We start from the raw sequence: 20,955 nt of genomic DNA, 5'->3' as shown, positions 1-20,955 counted from the left end.
GCCTCTGTATACTGAGGGACAAACACTAGAGCATCCCGGTGTAGCGTCGCTAGGAGACGTGAAAGAGCAAGGGAGGGGCAGGACTAACTCCAGCGTCAACAGCATCTGATTGGAAGCCACGAAATTTCGTCGGCGGAAGTTATGTTTGCCGCCAGAGCGGGAAGACAGTACTGCTGTTACACATGTCAACAACCGGGTAGTGATATCATAGCTAGGCTTTAACACGCAGAAACCCCCCGACTGTGGAATATTCAGGTGAGAGTTTGCCTCAACAGCGGTTGATATATAAGGTAAGCTCGATGTGTCTCTGCAGAATCAACAGGTAACACTAGGCTAACACTGTTAGCTAACCAATAACGAACTAGCCCGCACCAGCTAATTGTTGTTATCGGGTTGGTAGCCATCATATGAAACGTTAGCTATAATTTATTCCATTGCAACTAAATTATCTTACGTCAATGGTTGTCATTTTAAATGGTAAACGATAAAATGCAGTTCTAGCAGCTAATAAGGCTGGTGTTGAGAGGTATCTATTATTTTGATTTTCAGTTTTCTCACATCTAACATAGCTACGCACTTAAGAGAAACTGTTCTGTAGATTATCTTCTATTCCGTTAACTCTACCACTGACCATACTATCTGAATAACGGACTAGTTAAATGGTAGCAAATGTTATCTCTTGTAAAATTAAGCTTTTTGGACATCACTCACAATCGAGCTACATTAAAACTAACGTTACAGTGTTGAATTTCATCTTGTGGTAAAACAAAACATACAAAGTGAGATTTTATTGTACGAAATGTAACTGCAGTGTTCTTTAACATTACATTTTTAAGTTGGATAAGTGTTGTGTCCATTAAAAAGTGGATCATGACTGAGCTAATTCCCAGCAGTCTGCAAGACTTGAACATGAAACTCTTGAATGCAGCAGGGGTATTGTTTAGTTCCTGGTGGTAAAGGTGGTAGTTTGACCCTCCTGGATATCCATTAGATACTACAGACATGATGTATCTGATATCCAAGGGAAACCTTGTGCTGCAGCTTTGTTTATGTGTCATATTTATCCATGTGTGTGTCTGTTTCTGCATCTTGTATGTTTATTATTATCCCTGGATGTTTCTGCTGCTTTTACCAGAGTCAGAGGTCAGGAGTCATGCAGGCCTTTTTGAAAGGAGCAACTGTTCACTCTACCAGACCTCAGAAAGACAAGGCAGCAGCAGGGCCCAGTACAGAGAAGAAAGCCAAGGCTGTTCCTTGGGTAGAAAAATAGTAAGTCTGAACCCCAAAGGTGTGCTATGTCTGTTTGATTGTATGAATCAGGCTGTACTGGACTGCATTATATTGAGAAGTGTATCTAATATTTTGTCTTCCTCATGTTTGTAAATGGGAAGAACAAAAAAATAGAAACACCTCTCATAAAATGTAGCACAACCTTTAACTGTGACCTCAGTAAACCTATAATTGACTTTACACATTTGCAATAGGTGTTCCATGACCACTGAGTTTATGTAATCTGTGAAGATGAATCATAGCCTTGCAAGGCTATATCAAATGTGTCTAATAAACTAGTGAGATATAGTAAATAAATATTAACAGGCTCTGTTTTTGCAAACCTCAGCAGGCCAAAGTCTGTTGATGAGGTAGCCTTTCAGGAGGAGGTGGTAGCAGTGCTGAAGAAGTCTCTGGAAGGAGCAGATGTAAGTATCAGGCACTCACACTAACAAACACTTTATTAGGAACACAATACTAAAACTGGGTAGGGCCTCCCTTTGCTCTCAAAACAGCCCCAGTTCATTGTGGCATTGATTCCACAAGATGTTGGAAACGTTCCTTTGAGCTTCTGCTCCATGTTGACATGATTGCATCCCATAATTTCTGCAAATTTGTCAGCCGCACATTCATTTCTGCCACTCTCCTGTTCTACCACATCCCAATGGTGTTTTATTGGATTCAGATCTGGTGACATGGGAGGCCACTGAAGTTCACTGAACTAATTGTCATGGTCATGAAATCAGTTAGAGAAGATTTTCGCTTTATGGCATTTTGCATTATATAATAAACAAGGAGGTATACAATTATAACATATATATTATATAAAATAACTTAAAAAAAACAGTTCACAAACAAAGACAAATATCAGCTAAATTATGCATTCTTTCTGTAATGTCCTACAAAGTCTCATTGGGGTTTGTGTTGTTATTGCAGCTTCCCAACTTGCTTTTCTATGGCCCTCCTGGAACAGGAAAGACCTCCACCATCTTAGCTGCTGCCAGAGAACTTTATGGGTGAGTGAACTGTTAATAGGGTTGTGGGTAAGAAGCAGAGACTTCAGCTCTTTGTCAGTTACTCTTTTTTTGTTTTAGTTAGATTATTCACCTGTTTTCTGTTCATGGACATTTTCTTCTTGTATGAATCTCATCCTCCTCCACTGTCTCCCCTCCAGTCCAGAGCTGTTCAGACAGAGGGTGCTGGAGCTCAACGCCTCAGATGAACGCGGCATCCAGGTTGTCAGAGAGAAGGTCAAGAACTTCGCTCAGCTCACCGTGGCTGGAACTCGCTCAGAGTGAGTCAGCATTGATATTAATATAGGGCAATTTTCCTGATGGATGCTGGGTAATAACCATATAAACTAAAAAAAATGCCTTCATTTTTTTGAAAAACCTTTAATGTTGGGATGAATAGTTTTTGATGCGTCTTTGTCAGAGAATTCCAAACTCATGCTAAAACTTTCAGTCACTGTGTTCTTCTCTATTGTAGTGGGAAGCCATGTCCTCCTTTTAAGATCATCATCCTGGATGAGGCAGACTCTATGACAGCACCAGCTCAGGCTGCGCTCAGACGGACCATGGAGAAGGAATCGCGCACCACCCGCTTCTGCCTCATCTGTAACTACATCAGCAGGTCAGCTGACTGATCAGTCATCAGCACACAAACACACTCTCTGCGAGACTGGTCCTGACTTTGCTGTGCGTCTGTGTTTTCTAGGATTATTGAACCTCTGACCTCCAGATGTTCCAAGTTTCGCTTCAAACCCCTTGCCAATCAGATCCAAGAACAACGCCTGCTTCAGATCTGTGACAAGGAGAACCTCAAGTACACCAAAGAGGTAATAAAGAAAGGATATGACAGTGTTACTGTAAGGCGGACCTGTAAGACATTTTCAATCTGTCTTTCATTCCTGTGGTTCAGTTCAAATATTGATACAGCTGCCAACAACATGTCATCAGAGCAGCTCTGTCCTGTGACAGCAGAATAGAGTGAATAGTTTGAAATGAAGTTGGATGCTAGAAAACTTAAGTGAGAGGCAGTCAAGGGGATGTGATATTAAATGTGCTATTTGTAAGTTTTGCTATCGCTACCATAGCCAGCGTTAGCATTAACAGCTGTTTACTTACCAGTCTAGAAGAAACGTTGCAACTTCAGCATCAAACTTCATTCCTTTACTCACCAAGAGAATCTTTTTAGGCTTCAGGGCTGGCAGAGAACTCCAACTGCTTTCTTTGCACAGTGGAGGTGTGATGATTGTTTCTGTTCATCTAGAGTATAGCAGCATTGGTGAAGGTGTCTGAGGGAGACCTGCGGAAAGCCATCACCTTCCTCCAGAGCGCTGCGCGCCTCAACAGCGACAAGGAGATCACAGAGCGTGCTGTCATTGAAATAGCCGGGGTGAGACGCACTTCTTTGTGTTATATTGGAGGCTGGAGAAACTGATGAAATCTTGCGTCGCTATATTTCAGTCATGTCACCGTTGTGCTGTTTTATAGGTTGTCCCTCCAAAGATGATCGACAACTTGCTCCAGATCTGCTTCAAAGGAACATTTGAGAAACTGGAGGTTGCAGTCAGTGTAGGTGTTGACATATCAGTGCTTTGTCTCTGCATTTGTGTCCTAAGTTTATAACACTTTCTTGAGTGTCAAATGCTTTTATTTTCTTGTCAGTTGTTCAAAATGGAAGATTTGAGATATAATGTTTCACGGCAAAGACTTTAACTTAATATGTCATTATGAAAAATAAGCAAACAAATTAAAAAATTACCAAAAAAGGCCAGTTTCATCTGTGATGTCACACATTAACTGATTTAACTACTCTGTATATTCCTGATGTTGACATGCAGTGAACTCACATTCTCACATGGTGATTGTCTCCCCTGTCAGAACATGGTGGATGAAGGCTACGCAGCCACACAGATCCTGAGTCAGCTCCATGAGTCTATCATAGAGCAGGACCTGAGTGACAAGGAGAAGTCAGCCATCACAGAGAAGATGGCGGTAAGTGATCTGATGCAGCGCTCCTTCTGGTGGAGCTCCAGGGGTCCTGGAGGAAATTGGGGAAAATGGGTGATCAGTTATATTTAAGTGGGGATGTGTGAGGAAATGCTTTGTCTTTTCACAGTACTATTAATGTGCCATTAATGATTGAAGTCACACATGAGCCTTTAAAACTAACTGGTGCACGCAAATGGGATGAAACGTTTAAACTTGCCTTGTCTGATAGATGATCAATAAACTCCTGTGTGGCTTTTACTATGCAGACAGATATGATGCTTTTTAAATCAGTGTCATCACACAAAGCTACATGTCATTTAGACATAAATTAGGGTAGTGTTTATTACTTCATATATGGTGATTCAATCTTTTAATTGATCTCATTGGGGCCATAATTCACTCTAATACGTCTTGTAGAAGTTAATGTCCTTCAGATGGACTCATACCTTATACATGCTGTTTGTGCTTGTTTCCTCTCTGGTTCAGGTTGTGGGTAAGTGCCTGGCAGATGGTGCAGATGAGTACCTGCAGATGTTGAGCCTCTGTTCAGTCATCATGCAGCAGGCCTCCCAGAACAGCAGCTAAAACTGCACAAAACAGCATCTCTTCCCCACAGAGAGTTCTGTCATCTGCTTACAACAGGACCAATGGTGTCACTGAGACACGAGCACTTCATTCAGATTAAACTGACTTTGTACAGATTTGCGGTTTGGGACGTCACATCCACCAGTGGATACCAGATGATAGTGGTGTTGTTTACCTAATGTCTCCCTCCACTGTATGGTGAGCACAAATTAGACAGAACAATGTGAATATGCTTTCAAAATCTCTGTTACTGTTTATTCACCATTCAGATGTCTCCTTATTTCATCCTTGTTACTATTTACCAACAGATCTTTGTACACTTTTTGAATTTTGGAAAGTAATAAATAATTTTCTGTATCTGTTTCCTTGAAGTCATTCCTCATGATGATGATATAAACTAAGGCCACATCCACATTAATACGTTTTACTTTTAAAATGCATCTTTTTTGCTGCGTTTACGCCGAGTCCCTAAAGCGCAGACTTTTGGAAACAATGTTGGCCTTGTTAAACTCGTGATTTAGTCTGGATGGGTAGAAACAACAAAGCAGACACCCATGTTCACTTTCTGATTGGGTATTATCAGTCATGATGTATCCTCTGATCTGTGACGCTCATATCACATGACCCACGTCCAGACAAAAACCAGTGGGGAATGCAACATGGATAATGAATAATAGATGTTGCTGACCTTTTTGTCTTCAACTTCAACTCTGCAGTGATTCTGAAATCTCTGGTCTTCTCGCCATTTCTTTTCCTTGTTCATAGTATTTTCTGCAACTAAAAAACCAACCACAAAGTAGATACAGTTACAGGTAGCATCACTACTTACAGACTTAGACACAGCAGGAAGTGTCCAAAACAAACAAAAATGGCATCTCTGATCTAAGTGTCATTCTAATAGAAAGTTTAAAAGAAAACTGTCAAAAATACATAAAAATAGGGAAAAATCTTCAGAACAACATTTTTTTTAAAATTGTTTTCCATTATTCTCCATTTATTGTTGTTACCTACATGTTAGACCCCCGCCTCTGAGAGGGGTGTCTGAATCAGTGCATGAATGTCTCTCAGAGGCAGGGCTCTCTCAGCTTTCCTTTTAGGAGTGTTTGAAAACTGATTACAGACCTTGAAAGTCAGTTATGGACATTTCAGTGATTAAATCAAATTATAGCATGATCATTATTCAGTCAGTTGTTGCATAGAATACAGATCCAGCACAGCATCTGATTGGTTTAGCCACTGGACCAAGGCTTTCATTTCATCACACATTTTCAACATAAGACAAGATGCCAGTACATCAGTCTAACCTTACTGAAAACACCCTGCTCAGGGTTTCATGACACCTGCACATTAAGCAAAGAATCCCCAGAGAAACACATTAATAGTCAGGAGCAATAGAGCGTTAATATTGCAGACTCTCCTCCAGAACGGATTCTCCTGCAGGGAGTTCAGTCCACTGGTCTCAGTCACTGGAGGTGCAGAGCCAGAGTTCGCACCAGTTAGACCACAGAGCCTGAGAGCAGCTTTCCTCCACCAGGAGTCTGGCAGACAGTCAGAGTCACAGCTGACGTCAGAGTTCACTGGGTCAGACGGGATCTGAGGTCCTGTGAGGTCCACCCGGGGCTCCTGGCTGTATCTGGACCACCAGGTCAGCCTGTGCAGCTGGACAGGATAGACAAATGTCAGATACTCCCTTAACTTTAAAACGCAAAAACTATCATGATCTACCTTCCAACCTGTAATACAGGTTCACTATGTGGATGCATTTCCACTGCTGTAGTTTAACATGTAGCCAATGTCAGCAGTTCTGCTTTTGCTTCCACTGTTCTCCACCTGCTTTGGGGACAAGTTCCTAGAGCTAAGTGTGTGGTGCCAGGTACTTTCATACTGTGTAGCCAGCACACCTTTAAGAAGGATTCAGTATTCCATACTTTCAGGTACTCGTGACAATAACCATCAAAATTCATTCAATGAAATTCATGCAATAACCATCAAAATTCATTCAATGAAATGGCATGTTTTCATCTAAACTGGGTAGGAAAAAAAATACAAGCGTCCGGTATTCATCTTCTGTTTACCATCTCAGTTTACAGATGAGAACGTAAAGAAAATGAATGTAAGACATGTTCCTTACATTTTCTTTAGGTATCGGGGCGGTGGCCAAGCTAACAGCAGCAATGACGAGGCAGGTGAGAGCCAACAGGATGAGAGCAAAGTACAGGTAGTGGACATCAGCCAGGAGAGCAGGCCGATGATCAGGCTGACCACAGGAGGGAGCTAAATAGGAGAACTCCAGAACCATGCGGATCAGTCCCACCACCAATCCACTCATCAGTCCCCAGAATGCACCCTGAGACACACATACACAAAATATGAAAAGCACAGACATATGGAACTTTGATCTTGTAGACTTGTCTTGTAGAGAAGTCCAGTGGACTGTCCATGAAGCTTTTACTTTTACTGTCCCTGAACTGGACAAGCACAATTAAGTCAGTATTTATGTGCACTGTCGGGCTTGGTAGTACTATTGTTTTATAAATGGGAAATCTGTTAAAATTATGAGTGTTTAATTTTAGTTATAATTACATTGCAGCCAGATTTATATCCACTGAAATAACAATTTAATTAAGGTAATTGGGGTCATTTGTTGGCAGAGGACGGCTTAGGGTGATATTGCAGCTGATGCTGCAGAGGGTTTACTACACGTTTATTACACACTAAAAGCATCAACCATACAACCAATAGTATTTGTGTGTAATAAACACAAGGCACAAATTGTATCCTTGCAAGATATACAGGTGTAGGTGTGTGTGTGTGTGTGTGTGTGAGTAAGTGAGTGAGAGTGAGAAAGAGAGAGACCTACCTGCTCATTGGCACGTGGCCAGAAGATAGCCATCATGAACACAGCGGTAATGGGAGGAGCTAGAAAGCTGGTCACTGATTGGATATAATCAAACAGCTGGCCACTATTGGCTGTTTGGATGACTGGAATCCACAACAGACTGACACACACCAAGACCAGGATGAACACCCTGAAAATACATACAGTATTATTATTATTATTATTATTATTATGTCAGCTGGGTTAGGTCAAAAAGAGGGGAACGTTTCAGAGTTTGTTTGACAACATGGCTTTTGAATTTTGGACCCTATAAAACAATAAAACAACTACCATTCGTTTACATCTTCCGTCATTCCCCAAAATATGCAGCCATACAACTTCATAATGACCGCTACCTTCCAACAATCATGAGTTCCATCTCAGAAGCTTTAGGTCTGGCTCGGTGGTAGAGGTCCAGTGTAAACAGAGTGGAGCTGCTGTTAAAGATGGAGGTCAGAGATGACATCAGAGCGGCTAACATCACTGCTAGCATCAGACCTCGAAGACCTGCACAGAGACAATGATCAATTTACAGAGGGGGAAAAACAATAATAATGCAGAAGCAAATAACAGCACAGCAAACATGTCATAGAGACGTATACAGTTCATCGTGATTTGATTGCTCTACAGTCTACACAGTTTCAATAAAAAAAAGTTTGTTGTCCATGTGTTGATGCAAGATTTTAAGGTACAAAAACATATTTAGAAAATCCAAAATATCAAATATGGAGAATGGAGGATTCTGCATAATTAAGTAAGTTTCAGTGCAAGACCAAAAGTTTGGTTTGGTTTATTTCATGCTTAATTGTACAAATATATGCTGCCTTCTCGGCTCTAAACTTAGATACAGCTGGACTGAAAACAGCTGTTGTGTATGCGCTTGAAACTCACCCATAGGCATTAGCTCTATCACTAGTTTAGGGTAGGCGATATTGGAGCAACCGACTGAAGCTCCACACACACGCTTACACACCGCTGGATCCACACAACCTATTTCATCTACAAACACATAAACAGGGAGAATAGAGAAGGGGAGAAAATAAAACATGTGAATCATTGGTTTCAGAGAGTATTTAAGTATTTAAACTGACATTTTTCCCATCAATCTACATTCAGTAACCAGTAATGACATGTTTTCAGAAACAACAATCCACACCCTTCTTGCTCAGTTTTACTTTTTCTCTACTAGTTCATCACACTTGGTGTTTTATGTAGTAAACCCAAATCATAGCTGTGTAGGGACCAAACGTGTTTTAAATGGAAGATCGGTGCCTGTACTTCTACATAAAGAACTATTGACATGAGAGTTCAACAGAGAGAGGCAGACAGACTGACCTGGGAACAGTGCTCGACTGATCATGCCTGGCATGACAATGAAGAACATGGGCAGCAGTTTGAGGTAGCCGCCCAACACACTTCCTCCTTTGGCGTGAGACAAAGACTTGGCTGACAGAGATCTCTGGACTATAACCTGCACACACATACAGACACACATACAGACACACACACACACACACACACACACACACACACACACACACACACACACACACACACACACACACACACACACAGTTACTATGCTTTTTTAGAAAAATCATGGATCAATGACTAGGGGGACAACTTCACACCACATGAGATACAAAGAATACTCTATGAACAACACGTCTTAAAGTAGGCAAAGTCACCTGATCTGTGCACCAGACCCATGTAGCCAGCACCGTGAGCCCAAACACCAGACCTGGCCAGGGTATATCCCCTGACACGGGGTCTCTGAACATGCGGAAAGCATCACTACGAGGAAGGTGGCAGGTGGTGTTGGCAACTGTCACTGAGGGAACAGCTGACATATATTGGGTCATGAGGCCCTCGTACCAGCCAACTTTGGAGAATGCTGGAAAAATGTACAAGAAAAAACACACACACACACTTTACTATTAATTAATGAATTTACAATGAATAGGTATTTTCTGTGAGACACTTGACATGAAAATGTTCACTCAACAAAAGTCATACAAAACATTTTCAGTTTTAGTTATCTGAACAAGAGTCCAAGCAGAAATCCTTCTTTTCACAAAGTCTATGTCCAGCATGTTATTGACTGTGTGTGTGTGTGTGTGTGTGTGTGTGTGTGTGTACCCTACCTATGAACATTAGTGCAAAGGCTCCCCCAACCATGATCACAGTCTGGAGTGCATCGGTGTAGATCACTGCTGCCAAACCACCTATATCACACACACACACACACACACACAAGACAGACAGATACACACATTTATGTTACTGTGTACGGCAGCAATTCAACAAGGAGCTGGCATTATGCTTTTTTTTAGGTTAATATGTCTGGAGAAACTAGCTAATAATAACTGTTAATAATAAGAACATTATAGGCAGGATAAAGAACGGAGACTGTGACTGAGCCAGAAAAGTGGCTACATCCATGAAAGTAGTGACAGAACATGGATGAGATGAAGACAATTATACAGGCTGCTGTACGTTTACTTTCAGAAATAAAAACTCTTGGCTAAACTGACATATCAACAAAAAAGCAGGAAGGACACGACGCACTCGCTCCTGATTGGTTACAAAGTCAGAATGAAAAAAGTAAAACCAAAAGGACATTTATTTTTCTCTATTTATGAGAATGGATTGTAGGAAGGACAAAGAAGTGTGTGTGTGTGTGTGTGTGTTTACCTGCCACAGTGTAAGCAGCAGTGACCACCAGCAGTATACCTGTGGACAGATAGAGATCCCAGCCCAACGACACCTGGATGAACAATGCCCCCGAAAAGATATCTGTCTGGGTAACACACACACACACACACACACACACACACACCCACACACACACACACCCACACACACACACACGTTTTTTTTTTCCTATCCTGGTTTGTATCTCATTCATGTCACTTTGAATAAAAGAATCTGCCAAATGAACACATGTAAACATGTAAGTGTGCACGTCTTACAGATATTTTGGTGAAAATGTAGAGGATGAGTGACAGAACAGACATGTATATGCGTATCCTCTGGCCTCCAAAGCGCTTGGCGAGGTATTCGGGCATGGTCACCACACCAGCAGAGATGTAGACAGGAATAAAGATCCAACCCAGAGCCACCAGGACCCACGCCGCCTACACAAACACACACACACACTCTCAGGTTACAGTGTTGTCTGGTGTTGTAGTGTTTTTCCTGTATTGCTAATACATTGAATGCAGTACACAAAGGCTGACACTACACAAATCACCTTCTTTACCGTAATAAGATACACATCCCAAGCAACTAGTACAGTTGGATCAATCATTGAGAGATGGAAAGAATAAATCTGCCAAGCGCAAAGCATCCTCCAAAACTGACTGAGTGTGCAAGAAGAAGGAGACAAGTGAGGGAAGTCACCAACAGACCCATGGCGACTGTTGCTGCCAGAAGACGATCAGAGATCAGAGACTCCTGAAGTGAGTTGGAAGAAGGTTCTGTGGTCTGATGAGACCGAGATTGAGCTATTCAGCTATCGGGCTAAACGCCACGGTTGGTGAAAGCACAACACTGCACATCATCTAAAGTCCTGGACCGTGTTTCTTACATTCCATTCAAATCCTCCAACAGCGATGCCTCCTGCTGCTCCTGTTCCTGCTAGACCGATAAACAAACCACTGCCAACATTGCTGGACATCAGTGAGGCTCCGATCTGTAAACACATGCAGATAATACACAATAACAGCACAGGTTTATATTAAACAAACTGAGTTTTTGCTTTTGACAGACTCAGTCTCAATATAGATCTATTCCTCAGAGGCTCTCCCTGACATCTACTGTAGATGTAGAATGTAGAATGTAGAATGTGTGGACAGTGAAAGTAAATATATCATGTATTAAAGTTTAGAATAATAAAACTTTTTTTTTTATTTAGTGAAATTGGCACATATAGTTTGGTCCCTTTTTCTTACCTATTTATAAATAATTATTTTGTTATTTATGCTGCTCCTAAAGCTTAAGGCTGAACCTCTGCACTAAAACATACTAATACTGACTGACTATTGACTATGTTAGAATATCTGTTCTGTAATGTTACAGTGGGTGTAAGAGAAGCAACACGTAACTATTGAGTACATGGACAGGACACGAATGCAGACAAATGAACAGTGCAGTATGTTGGCAGTATATAGCATATAACACATTAACATGGAAGTGAGAAGTAAACATCATGCACACCAGCACAACAGGTACTCACAGGCCACCAGGTCATTGAACGACCAGCCAGGAAGTAGCCGCCTACAGTGCTGCGATTGGCTCGTACTGATGACTGCAGGAGAGGCAGAGGTAAAGATCAGACCAACAGTCACATCAGAATGACTTTACCTAAATACATACTGGCTAATTAGAGAACAAGAGCTTTTTAAGGTGCCCTAGATTATGAAGGAAATAATTGTAAACTATGTAAAGAAATATTTAGCATGTACAGAGACTTGCAGTCATGTCTTGAAACACTGCCGCCTGCTCATTGAAATCTTTCTTCTTTTTCACATAATGAAAAGTGAAGCCTTTCAAAGCTTTTAGGATGCTTTAATAACATTAAAATAAGGCTGAATGTGTAACTGTAAAGTGAGTTGAGCCACTTCTTACCCAGATTCCAACCACCATGACAAAGATAAAATACACGACAACCACAGCGATGTCAAGAGCATCCAAACTGAGACGTGTGACAGGAGGTTCTGCAGTGGTGAACCCAGAGGTACTGCTGCCTGCCAAGCACACAACAGAACATCAATATGGTAAGTAGCATTTTCTTCTCTTTTGACAGACACATATCCAACTGTCTCAAAAACAAAAGAAAAATCAAAGTCATCTGTGTTAAACCTAGATGAAGTGTTAAGGAAAGCCAGTGACCTTGATCTTTCACCTTTGACTGACAAAATCTAATCAGTTCATCTTTTAGTCCAAGTAAATGTTGATATGAGGAAATTCCCTCATGGCGTTACGGATGGACAGATGGACGGACAGATGGACAAGCAGAAAAAAAACATAACATAACTCCTCTGGTCCTGCTGCCAGCACAGAGGCATACAAACGATTATAGTATACAAGGTCTGTTGTGGATGTGTGGAGATTGGCCTACACCTGCTGGATAAACCACAGAGGTCTCTGACTCTCGTCCATTATATTGGGGCGATGGCAGAGGTCCAAGAGGCGGGGTTCTCAAAGGTTTCAAAACATTGACTAATGTGATTGAAACTATCTGCATACTGTAGATAGCACAAGGGATAAATGGGATAACATGTTAGGTGAACTGACCCCTCACGATGTGTTTTAGTGCTTTGCATGAACAGTCACTAAAGATAAATCACTGCTACAGCACCGATACTTAATTTATTTTTCCTTATTATACCCATCAGCAAATCGGTCTATGAAGGAAAGGCTTTTCTGTCGCTCGGGCTCAAGGGAAAAATTATTATTAGGCTGTTGAAGTGAAAAGCTCAAAAGAGTTGCCCGTCCCTGTTAACTTTTTGAATTAGCTGTTTTTTTAAATTTTGTTCCATTACTTAGTTGAGATTAGTTGAGACCTTCCCCCATTATCCCTAAAACCCTATAAAACTGAGTGAAGGAAGGTTCAGACCTGTAGTGAGACTGCCAGACATGTTTATTCCAATCTTCCAGGTCGTGTTGACTTCTTAAAAACACACTCGGTCTTCTAGCGTTTCCCCTTTTTATTTGGTTCCTCTGACTCTGACAGAGTAAGTCTGTCCTGCTAGTAAACATAAGAGAGGTATGTGAATCTGTTTAGACAGGCTTTAGCTTAATTATTAATCACTTTGTTACTGAGATGGTCAAACTTCACAGGGAAGCAATAATCCCTTGGCAAAGACTGACATACATACCATCATTTAAAAAGCGTCCACAGTTCGATACAGTATGCAGTTTGAATCCACATTTAATTGGTCAATGCTACACTGCTCAGTGGCAGTTGCAAAAGTAATATGCTGCTCCTGTATTCTACTCAGACTTGTATAGGTAAATTCATCTAGATGAAGTGTTAAGGAAAGCCAGTATGTACGAGAGCTGGTATCAGCAGCAGCTAAGTCACATGGTTTGTAGTACCGAACAATATATATATTAAAAAATGTATAATTGACCGGACACATTAGATCAAGATGCAGTTGTAAAACCAACAAATCACTGTCCCTATCTCTATCCTCTGTGTGCCATGCAAAGATCTGTGATTTACACAAGGTGTTCACTCACAGGAAGCGCGCGCACGCACGCACGCACGCACTACATTGAGTTACATTAATTTCCTGGAGACTTACTTTAATCTTAACTACTACTTGCCAAACCCTAACTCTTCACCTTAACATTTAATGATTCACATTATTGGGACTTGCTTTTTGTCCCCATAAGGAAGACAAGTCCCCATAATGTGATGTAAACAGATTTAGGTTCCCACAACATTAATAACACGCTCACACTCTCACACAGACACACACACTGCTGGTTTCTATTGGAGCACTCCAGGTAGCACATCCAGGCTTCTGAAACCAGGAAGTAATGTTTACATGTGCAACTCATAACTGAAATACTATGAAAACTCAATCTTAACCAGAATGCCAGTGCACATATAAATAGGATATTTGTGAAAAAATTACTAAACAGGAAAATTCAAACTACAACTTAAATGTAAATTTCAAGATTCTTTAACTTCCCCAAATAATTTTTTTGACCTCCCCAAGCTATGACACTCCTAGAAATACTGAGCATTGTTTTCCACAACTAAGATGAAATCAAGTGAACTGACTCAGAGTTTATTTTGTCATTGTCAATAACTTTATTACATGAACTCTTTGTACAACATATAGTAAATCTTACAGCCACCTTCCGCCTCAAAGTTCGGGTGGTCCAGCTATCTTCCATCCCTCCATCTTGCCGACTTTTGTGAAGAAAGCCAGGGTTCCCAGACCCAGACACGCCGATGTACCCGTCATAGCACTATGGGCTGAGGATGTAGACACACATAGAGAAGACAATATGGCTTAATTTACGTAAATTGTTAGCATAATTTTTACACATCACATGCATCTGTGGAATCACACACCTTTTAACTCCTGATTAGTAAAATAGTATCCTCCACCACCCAGAAAAAATCTCTTGCTCAGAAGTTGATTTAGCCGCCTAATGTCAATAAGAAGCACTTCACATTCAGTAAAGATCCGTCTCTGTCGAAATACCGATTTATGGTTTGAATCGATTTACAGTCCACAGAGAATTGGACAAGAAGCAGCAACAACACAGCTGGGACAAACTACAAAAAGATGCAGGCTAGTTTGCAAAAGAGAGTGCAAGGAAGAGACGCAGGGATGAATGAGCTGTATTCACCAATTGAGACATCTTTGTTCACTCAAGTGTCATTCTGAGGAGGCGTCAGTTACTCAAGATGCACAGCTATTTAACTGTCCTATAATGTCTAGGAATAGTTAAGCAACAGAAGCAAGAAAAACCTCTGACATCTGACGACTGCTGTTTCAACACTGATCAAAGATCTAGTTCAGTGTCAAGCTGTCACATCAGACAATTTATTAAAATATGTTTATTAGTTGAATGAATGGACATGAGGGAGCAATGAAACCAACTATAAATGTTCTAAATAAAAGCAATAGCCTCGTTACATAGCGAAAGGCTGCAGGTAGAGTAAGTCTGATGTCCTTTCCAGACAATATTACAGAGCCAAAAATGGCAGTATATTTTTAGTGAATGAGCCTAGAGTCACCTGAATGGAAAATTAAAGAAAAAAAAGAAAAGCCCGGAAGAGTGAGGTTGGGTGGATGCAGAATCGGCTGAATAAAAAGCACCCAGTATTTCTACTGTGAAGTCTGATACTTACTTCTGGCTCCCAGGAAGATGCCAGAGGCACAGCCTCCAATGAAGTAATTCAGTGGGTCATCTGGAGCTTCACGAGCCTGAGCACTGAGACACGTTGCCATGCCAAAGATGGCTCCCATGGTGGCTGGTACAACACAAACAGACATCCATATCAGCATTACACAATTTGATGCAATCATTCAGAGCAATTTGTGGATTTCATAAGTCACTACATCAGCTCATTTAAACCAAACAGTCTGAGTCACATGACTGAGATTTGGCCAGTGACATAGTCAACATTGCTCTGGCTCTGTACTCCAGTGCTTTGGATGTAAAATGAACAAAACAATAGAGCCAAGCAACGAAGGAGTTTTAGGGTTAAAGTGGAATATTCTTGACTGGGCAAGTTGCTCACCTCACCTCAATCCATAACATTTCTGCAATAACTGAAGTGGCTGCAGAACAGACCTGACAAGAGCCCAAGCGAGGTTTATACAAAGCATCTCAGGAGGGTTTGCAACCAAATATCATTATATTATGCATTTCTTTTTCTTTCTTTATTTTAAATTCCTACACTTCGAATATGGCTCAAATGAAAAGTTAATGATGGCATTTATCCTTAGTGCACCTGGACAGTAAACTGAACTGGTCTCTGAACACGGATGCCATCTACTGGAAAGGGCAGAGCCGGCTCTTTTTCCTCAGGAGGTTCAGGTCCTTTGACATCTGCAGTGAAATGCTGCACATGTTTTGGGGCAGCAGCATGTCCGACATGAACAGAAGGAGACTGGACAAGATGGTCAAAAATGCTGGGTCTGTGGTCTGGGTCGAGTCTGGACTCACTCAGGACTGTCATAGAGAGATGCATGCAATATAAGATGGAGGCTATCTTGGACAATACCAACCATTTTTTCCACAACACTCTGGCAGGAAAGAGAAGCAGCTGCAGCTGCAGCAAATGTCTCATCTCACTGCAGAACAGAGAGGTTCAGGAGATCCTTTGTTCCCACTGCCATCAGGCTATACAACACCTCAGTCAAAGGAAGTGGGCAAATTTAATTATCATTGTTTATTTATTATTAACTGTTTTTATTATTATCAACAATGAGCACATAATTGACAATTGACACATGACTTTCCCCTAGAGGATAAATAAAGTATCTATCCATCTATATATCTATCTATTGTTTGTTTCATTTTGAACTCAATGTGCTGGACACAAGAACAGAAACAACAAAATAAGAAATCAGTGTTTCCCACAAAATTTAGTTCTATTTCTGGCAGTAGCTGAGCAGAGGTGGGGTGGAGGTTTCTGTGGAAAACACTGCTGGACCACGCAACTGTTAAGTTGTGGATTGTGATAATATGAAGATTTACCCATGGTAACAGTTGTGTTGGTGGCCCTCTGTAGTGCTACCAACGCAGAATCAGGCTGGAATGCCACGATGTGATAGGCTGAACCAACAAGGCCTGAAAACACACACAAAGACACATATTAACAAACTTGAAGCCAACAATAAGTCACACAAAGCTGACTATGGAATCTTTTGTTTTAGATATGGTCACACTGAATAGTGTCCTGTAGTAGTGAGTAACAAAGCTATTGAAACTCAAAGTTGTTGTTCTGAATTCTTAGTCCTTATCTGATCTTAAGGTCTAAGGACTGAGTGGCACATGCCACAGACTGTAAAGCACCTTATGGCAAATCTGTGATATTTGACTTAAATATAAAATTTGACTTGACTGTGCCAAACGGGGCTTAAACCTTCAGGTTCATTTGTATGTTAATGACTGCTTACTCACTGTACATTGATATTATTGACAAACAATAACATAATAGGTATTTCACATGTGTAAACTACAAATATTATTAGACGATTAAAATCATTATTAGGGAATTACAGAATAAAGAAGCTACACTTCACCTGGTGACTGTGCTCTCTCCGGAGATATGCAGAGTTTGGTACTCCATTTAAAACAGTATTCAAATATCAAACTTGTATTAGCTTTGGTGGCAACTGTCCATAAATTAATTCAGTCAAATATTTAAACTTGAGATGTCAAACTGTCTAACACAATCTTTAGTTTACCTACACAACACCAGCGCTAGTATGTGTTGTTGTCTCCTTCTTAGCGGCAACAAACGTACTACTGGTTGAGGAAAGCATACATTGGCTTGTGGCTTTAAGAAAACACTGACTGCAAAAACGCACAAGTCAAATTCGAGCTAATAAAAGAAAATTCATTTAGCTTAGTGTCTGCATTACAATGTGAAAGCAGCTTGTTTCAAACCAATCCTGGGCTAACATGCTAGCTCAAACGCGTTAGCATTAGCTAAAACAATAACGCTAATCCAACACGCAACACCGCAACAATATGCATCTATAGCCAGCTAGACTCGGGATGGTTTTATTAATGCTGATATTTACCCAAAGCTGTGCCCAGTTTGGTAGTTATCCATGTTTTCCCGATGCAGTCCGTGCCCTCTGGTAGGTCCCAGTACCCCATTTTCAGACTTAGCAAGGACACTGTGGACACACTCGAAGCGGTGGAATTCTCGCGAGAAACGTACTCCTCGTATGTTTCTGTTGTCTGACAACCCAATCTATGACACATTACCGCCACCTACTGGAATGGAGTGTGAAGCAGTAGAAATGCACTGGAAAGTGTGATCAACCGGTTTCTTAACTAAGTAGATGATTAATATTTGACTCTGTAACAATGAAACGTTGTAATATTACATTACTTGCTTTGCTTCCTTCAGTCAATTAGTTTCCTCTACTCATTAAGTGTAGTGAAAACACTTTAAGTGATTCTGGTTTATGTGTTGATGTGTGAAACTGAGCGCTGTATGTTCTAACCTTACATGAATAATATTCCCCATTTCTGCCACCAATATTCTGCCTGTGTCTTGTGAGTACGTTTCCTGTTTCACTATCACCACAGTAGTACTGTGTGTTCACAGCAGTTTCTCAAATTCCAGGAGGGAACAGAAAATCTCTATAAAAATCAATGACTATAAATCTGTTAAGTCACTGCTAACAGGGAGAGTTAACCAGAAGAGTATGCTTTTGAGTGAAGGGTTGTAAGAGTAGAGAGATGACAAGCTGTTGCTTTCTACAATAGTTTTGTGTATTTTATGAAAATTCATCACATGGATACACAGCTTTAAAACTATTTATTAACTTTACATTAAGGTTTCCAGCTTTTTAGGGTTATTTACACTTCTTAGAGTAACCCCAGAATCAAGGTAAAACTCAGCCACAGAGTTCCCTCCTGCAACACACGGTGTTCAGACAGTCACCCTGCCATACAAGTGTCATTAGTCTGGGTTTCGGTGTCCTGTTTGAAGTTTTTGGAGAAATCCCTTTTTTGGAATGAAAACAACCCAATTTCAACATACTTTATATGGACAAATGGAAGCTTTACATGAGAGCCTGTTTTTTAGGGATTCACATATAAAGAAGTTATTTCTTCTGCCAGAATTGGCTGTATTTGTCAACTTCAAAGTCATCTTCGTAGTGGACTGCCGTCTCTGTTTGCTTCTTCCTGACCTCTCTCTTTTTCTGCCGAGCTCGACGCTCCTCTTCAGACAGACTGGATAGAATGACTGGCATCTTTCAAAACACACAAAGAGACAACAATAAAGTGATGATGGTATGTCACTCTAGTTCTAGTGGCATATGTCAATTCTGAGTGATATTTCACAGATGTATTTTGGCACTTCTAAACAGTGTCACTCATGTTTCACTGTCATATACCACTCCTCACAGGTATATACCGATTCTTACATTCTGACATATGCCCCTGCTTATTATGATTTGCTGACACTATGCAAATTATAAATGGCTTCTTGCTCTTTTTCACTGCTAGATACCTCTGTCCACTGATATGCAGGTCAGGAGGTCACTTTTTTAATCTCAGCACTGCTGTAAATTTATTGGAGCGCAATGCTAAAAATAAAATGCTGGAGTCCCCTGTAAAGACAAACATTGTCTACAACTCTCATTTTCTGCACTTGTTTAAATGAAGACAACTGGCATTTTTATCTCATGTCATCATTGTGTCTATTCTGATGCTGCTCCAGTTCCTGAACAAATTTCTATTAACAAAACTAATAATAAAACCCTTATTGAAAACTGAATTTATTCCAGTGAGACCTTTGATATGCATATATCACAAATCAGTGGTTGAGAAACTCTGTATGGAAACAGCAAAGAGTGAAGGAGATGATGTACTAACCGTGAGGATGCGTCTGGGTTCTGTGTATCTGATGTTGATTGTAGATCCATCGGGCCGGACCAGCATCACAGGGTACAGTCTCTCATATTTATACCGATCACAGCGCACGATGGACGTCCTGTTGGAGTTGAGCTGAGCGACGTGAGTGTGGAACAGAGAAGCCATCTGTGCTCGGAGCGGTAACACTGACTGGCATCCTGTCCGCGTGAACACAGGGCAAACACACCTGCACGTACATACACAAGACCACCATTTCCACACACATAAAAATAAACCTTGTAAATATCGGATATACCAGTGACAGACAAGGTTAAGGGACATTTATCTCTGTTTCTGTCATGTAAGTATAGAACTTAAGCAATTCAATATTATACAATGAACAATTCAACATTAGAGTTGGGAGAAATGTTTACGTGACCGTTCCTCTTGGTTGATTTACACAATGTTTGAGAGCGAACTAACATGAGCTCCAATTGTCGGTGCTTTGTTTATCAAACATGCATTTCCGGGCATTATTCAGCGAGTCTTACCTCGATAACAGACTCCGAGGAGCACAGAGCTTCATTAGAAACATGTTGGCCGTGAAGAAAATACTCATCCAATATTAGTCTGGTGGTGGTGCAGTCATATGCCCTGAAAGGAAGCACTTCCCTACAGAAGGTCAAACATTGGAGTTCATAGAGTAAGTGTCCGTCTGAAACAAGGTAGAGCGCAGGGTCCGCGCGTGTAAAGTATCATTCTCCTGCAGTTGTTCACGTTGTATAATGAAAACTGTCAACTTAAAGGGTATTGCCTAATTTCATTGTCTTAGTTGTGCTAAGTGGAAATGTGTGTTGACGTTTGTGAGCTCATTCTTCATTAGCCGATGCTGCCTAAATGCTAAATGCGATTTGCGTGTGTTATGGGTCGATTAAATGAAGCCGGAAACAGAGACGACTCGTCTTCAAAATAAAGGTTGCTAGGTTTGGACAAACGTGCTGGCAGTCAATTTAAGGAGACCTAAGCTGCGGTGGTGGTGGCCAGAGGTGAACGGGTCGGTTCGATATATGGTTGGCACAGAAAAGGTTTAGGGGTTGTTGCACAGCTTAACCCAACCAAAATGACTGCAATGCAATCCATCTGTGGTCT

General features: G+C 40.9%; 4 protein-coding genes across 6 annotated transcripts; 1 reads left to right on the top strand and 3 right to left on the bottom strand.

Moving 5' to 3' along the window:
• The first annotated feature begins 151 nt into the window (after window positions 1-151).
• Window positions 152-5,181, top strand: rfc4 (replication factor C subunit 4). Of its 2 annotated transcripts, none has more exons than XM_022759321.1 (11): window positions 152-255; window positions 1,136-1,269; window positions 1,619-1,697; window positions 2,206-2,285; window positions 2,444-2,563; window positions 2,758-2,901; window positions 2,986-3,106; window positions 3,541-3,666; window positions 3,765-3,845; window positions 4,155-4,268; window positions 4,752-5,181. In XM_022759321.1, the coding sequence occupies exons 2-11, from the start codon at window positions 1,154-1,156 to the stop codon at window positions 4,848-4,850; spliced, it is 1,080 nt and encodes a 359-aa protein (XP_022615042.1). In that variant the 5' UTR covers window positions 152-255; window positions 1,136-1,153; the 3' UTR covers window positions 4,851-5,181. The 2 variants fall into 2 exon arrangements, with proteins under 2 accessions (XP_022615042.1, XP_022615041.1); XM_022759320.1 differs by having other exon boundaries at window positions 152-290.
• Window positions 5,182-5,566: 385 nt separating this feature from the next.
• Window positions 5,567-13,466, bottom strand: slc5a9 (solute carrier family 5 member 9). The gene is made up of 14 exons (XM_022759229.1): window positions 13,349-13,466; window positions 12,358-12,476; window positions 11,966-12,037; window positions 11,318-11,422; window positions 10,701-10,865; window positions 10,423-10,528; window positions 9,873-9,953; window positions 9,417-9,622; window positions 9,064-9,199; window positions 8,620-8,727; window positions 8,085-8,235; window positions 7,711-7,879; window positions 6,982-7,197; window positions 5,567-6,509 (listed from the first exon to the last, which is right to left on the bottom strand). The coding sequence occupies exons 1-14, from the start codon at window positions 13,368-13,370 to the stop codon at window positions 6,198-6,200; spliced, it is 1,968 nt and encodes a 655-aa protein (XP_022614950.1). The 5' UTR covers window positions 13,371-13,466; the 3' UTR covers window positions 5,567-6,197.
• Window positions 13,467-14,530: 1,064 nt separating this feature from the next.
• On the bottom strand, window positions 14,531-18,140 carry ndufa11 (NADH:ubiquinone oxidoreductase subunit A11). Its single transcript, XM_022759335.1, has 4 exons — window positions 18,015-18,140; window positions 16,963-17,055; window positions 15,608-15,730; window positions 14,531-14,722 (listed from the first exon to the last, which is right to left on the bottom strand). Exons 1-4 carry the CDS (start codon window positions 18,091-18,093, stop codon window positions 14,610-14,612), a joined length of 408 nt encoding a protein of 135 aa, XP_022615056.1. The 5' UTR covers window positions 18,094-18,140; the 3' UTR covers window positions 14,531-14,609.
• Window positions 18,141-18,746: 606 nt separating this feature from the next.
• Window positions 18,747-20,498, bottom strand: mrpl55 (mitochondrial ribosomal protein L55). Of its 2 annotated transcripts, none has more exons than XM_022759364.1 (3): window positions 20,358-20,498; window positions 19,828-20,077; window positions 18,747-19,202 (listed from the first exon to the last, which is right to left on the bottom strand). In XM_022759364.1, exons 1-3 carry the CDS (start codon window positions 20,423-20,425, stop codon window positions 19,053-19,055), a joined length of 468 nt encoding a protein of 155 aa, XP_022615085.1. In that variant the 5' UTR covers window positions 20,426-20,498; the 3' UTR covers window positions 18,747-19,052. The 2 variants fall into 2 exon arrangements, with proteins under 2 accessions (XP_022615085.1, XP_022615086.1); XM_022759365.1 differs by having other exon boundaries at window positions 19,828-20,053; window positions 20,358-20,492.
• Between the last annotated feature and the right edge of the window lie 457 nt (window positions 20,499-20,955).

The sequence above is a fragment of the Seriola dumerili genome, unplaced genomic scaffold (assembly GCF_002260705.1).
Source record: "Seriola dumerili isolate Sdu_G_001 unplaced genomic scaffold, Sdu_1.0 BDQW01000321.1, whole genome shotgun sequence".
Taxonomy (NCBI): Eukaryota; Metazoa; Chordata; class Actinopteri; order Carangiformes; family Carangidae; genus Seriola; species Seriola dumerili.
This window is presented reverse-complemented; position numbering and strand designations above follow the sequence as displayed.